The sequence below is a fragment of the Tachysurus fulvidraco genome, chromosome 19 (assembly GCF_022655615.1).
Source record: "Tachysurus fulvidraco isolate hzauxx_2018 chromosome 19, HZAU_PFXX_2.0, whole genome shotgun sequence".
Taxonomy (NCBI): Eukaryota; Metazoa; Chordata; class Actinopteri; order Siluriformes; family Bagridae; genus Tachysurus; species Tachysurus fulvidraco.
In genome coordinates this window covers 4,556,519-4,559,634 of record NC_062536.1, presented here as the reverse complement: position 1 = coordinate 4,559,634, position 3,116 = coordinate 4,556,519, and the positions used below count along the sequence as shown (strand labels likewise).

At 44.5% G+C, this 3,116-nt stretch overlaps 1 protein-coding gene across 3 annotated transcripts in view; it reads right to left on the bottom strand.

Moving 5' to 3' along the window:
- The window catches only part of LOC113645930 (myelin regulatory factor-like protein), a 26,957-nt gene extending 24,576 nt beyond the window's left edge, over positions 1–2,381 (bottom strand). For 2 of the 3 annotated variants that reach the window (XM_047804005.1, XM_047804006.1), the window contains exon 1: positions 2,120–2,381. In XM_047804005.1, coding sequence (XP_047659961.1) covers positions 2,120–2,179 — 60 coding nt within the window. In that variant the 5' untranslated portion in view covers positions 2,180–2,381. The remainder of the gene's footprint in view (positions 1–2,119) is intronic. The other variant, XM_027151901.2, reaches the window with a different exon arrangement.
- Between the last annotated feature and the right edge of the window lie 735 nt (positions 2,382–3,116).

Genomic DNA, 3,116 nt, shown 5'->3' with positions numbered 1-3,116 from the left:
ACCAACCGGACAGACCGACCGACGACCGGACCGACCACCGACCGACCGACAACCGAACGACCTAACCGACCGCGACCCCACCCTACCGACCGGCACGACCCACCAACCAACGTACGACCCCAACCACCGACGACCGACCCACCTTACCGACCGACCTACCCACCAACCAACCTACCTACCCACCAACCAACCTACCTACCTACCTACCTACCTACCTACCTACCTACCTACCTACCTACCTACCTACCTACCTACCCACCAACCAACCTACCCACCCACCAACCAACCTACCTGCCTACCTACCTACCTACCTACCTACCCACCCACCTACCTACCTACCTACCTACCTACCTACCTACCTACCTACCTACCTACCCACCTACCTACCTACCCTCCTACCTACCCACCCACCTACCTACCTACCTACCTACCTACCTACCCACCCACCTACCTACCTACCTACCTACCCACCTACCTACCTACCCTCCTTCCTACCCACCTACCTACCCACCTACCTACCTACCCACCTACCTACCCACCCACCTACCTACCCACCTACCCTCCTACCTACCCACCAACCTACCTACCTACCTACCCTCCTACCTACCTACCTACCTACCTACCTACCTACCTACCTACCTACCCACCTACCTACCTACCAACCTACCTACCTACCCACCTACCCACCTACCTACCTACCTACCTACCCACCTACATACCTACCTACCCACCTACCTACCTACTTACCTCAGTCTCTACCTTCAGGATATCCGGCTACTGATAAATTATACTTCTGCACGTTCCTCATTCACACAGACACACAAAACAGTTGTCATATATTTTTTCCCATTAGACTCGATGCGTACGCATTACATTCCTGATAGACTACTCTGCTTTACTATTACATTTATTTATACTATTATATTTGACTATAGTCTGTACATTTTCCCATCAGCACAGCAATACTAATGTGATGTTTCACCTGAATATACTTTACTGCTCACTTTCTCCTTCACTCATCTTCCCAGTGGATGTGAGGCCTACTGTATAGTGTGTAGACTGGGAGAGAAGTGGGAATAAACCCTGCACACAAACTCGCACATCTTCCCCAGTCCAGCTAGAATCATTTTTTTGGATGAACATCAGGAGAAAATAAACTCCACACAGACATTAACCTAGGATCCAACCTGGGACCTTGGAGCTGTAAGGTGATTCTCCATAGTTCTCCATAGACCTTAGAACCTTCTCTAATGCATAGTGAATAGATGCAACAGATTTAAATGACTTTAACCATTTCTGATGAACTCTGTACTGCACATCTGGATATAAAATTTTTGTGTTTCAACATTTTCCCCATCAAGAGTTGAGGGATCTTGTCGATTGTATATTCCTTATCACATTTCTGATGATGACGTTTGGTTAGCACGTAGCCGGTACCTTCTGAAGTCGGCTCTTGTTAAAGCCACGTCCTTTTCGGTCCTTGCATTCGCCGATTTCTATCGCTGACAATTGGATTTGTCACTGTGGCATTTCCTGTCATTACCATACTGTACGTCAAGCAGAACGTTTTATTTCACCTATAATAACCCTAATAGAGTTACACTTTACCTACCTTTGGTAGTTTGACCTTTGTTGTATTGTGTTTTAAGTCATAATTTATCTCTTTATCGATTGGAAGGAAGTTTGGTGTCGATCCGATCCAATTTAGTCTGTACTTCCTTGATAAATCCTTAGTGTTACGCATCTTCAATCCAGCATACATGGCAGTAATCAATAACATAACTGAATTCACAAGGAAGCAAGTCACAAGACGACACCAACCTCTTTAAATTTTACCAGTTAAAAGAGTTATAACCTACACTTATGATTAATTACTGTATGTAAAGCTAAGAAAAGTAAAAAAAAAGATAGAAAAGCACAAAAGGTATAGTTAGACTAACATGAACACAGATACTGTTAATCTGTTAGTCTGTGAAAGATGTAAAAAAAAAATACAACAAAATCCAATGCATAGAAATGAAGATAGAATCAATTCGATGAAAAAATTGAGAAAGGACTGAATCTTCGCCAGATGACTGAATGGTACGGACTGATAGAACGTTAGATAGATAGATCTCACCGTTTCTTCACTAGAAAGTTCCCAGGTTCTGTTGAAGATACACCAGTCAGCTTCTCTCATTCATGTGTATGTAATCCAACATCATTGCACACATAGGTACATAATCCGCTTACACCACGTGTAGACAGTGATCCATGTGATGTTCAATTGCTAAGTATTTTCTACGGTGAATTTACATCGTTCAACGGAAATGGCGGCTGTTGTTGAATCTAACGATGTACTTTGTTCATTGATCTCTAAGACAAACTCCATCCGCCTGTTCTGCGCAGGCGTATACGTGTGTGTGTGTGTATGTGTGTGTGCAGGCAGGGCTGGTGTCCTTGCTCAGGGTAATAAATGTGGAGTTTTTATGGCCCGGATTAAATGGAAAAAGCGCTATGCAGGTTATGTAGAAAACCTGGTGGTAAGAGTTGCTTATCTAAGTCTGGTCTTGTAATGCAAACAGTGTCATGACATCAGAGATACAGCACAGCTCCTGTAGACAGTTATTTATGGTTGCAGAAATCATCTTTACACCCAAACACTAACATTTTATGAGCATTTGTACAATTAATTAATATCATGCTTCTTTGAGTTTTCAGCGATAGCTGACTCACTGAGCCAAAGTTTATGTGATTTTATATGAATGCATATGTAAAAATATATATACATTAAACAGCTTTGGGTGCACGGTGGCTTAGTGGTTAGCACGTTCGCCTCACACCTCCAGGGTCGGGGGTTCGATTCCCGCCTCCACCTTGTGTGTGTGGAGTTTGCATGTTCTCCCCGAGCCTCGGGGGTTTCCTCTGGGTACTCCGGTTTCCTCCCCCGGTCCAAAGACATGCATGGTAGGTTGATTGGCATCTCTGGAAAATTGTCCGTAGTGTGTGAGTGTGTGAGTGAATGAGAGTGTGTGCCCTGTGATGGGTTGGCACTCCGTCCAGGGTGTATCCTGCCTCGATGCCCGATGACACCTGAGATAGGCACAGGCTCCCTGTGACCCGAGAAGTTCAGATAA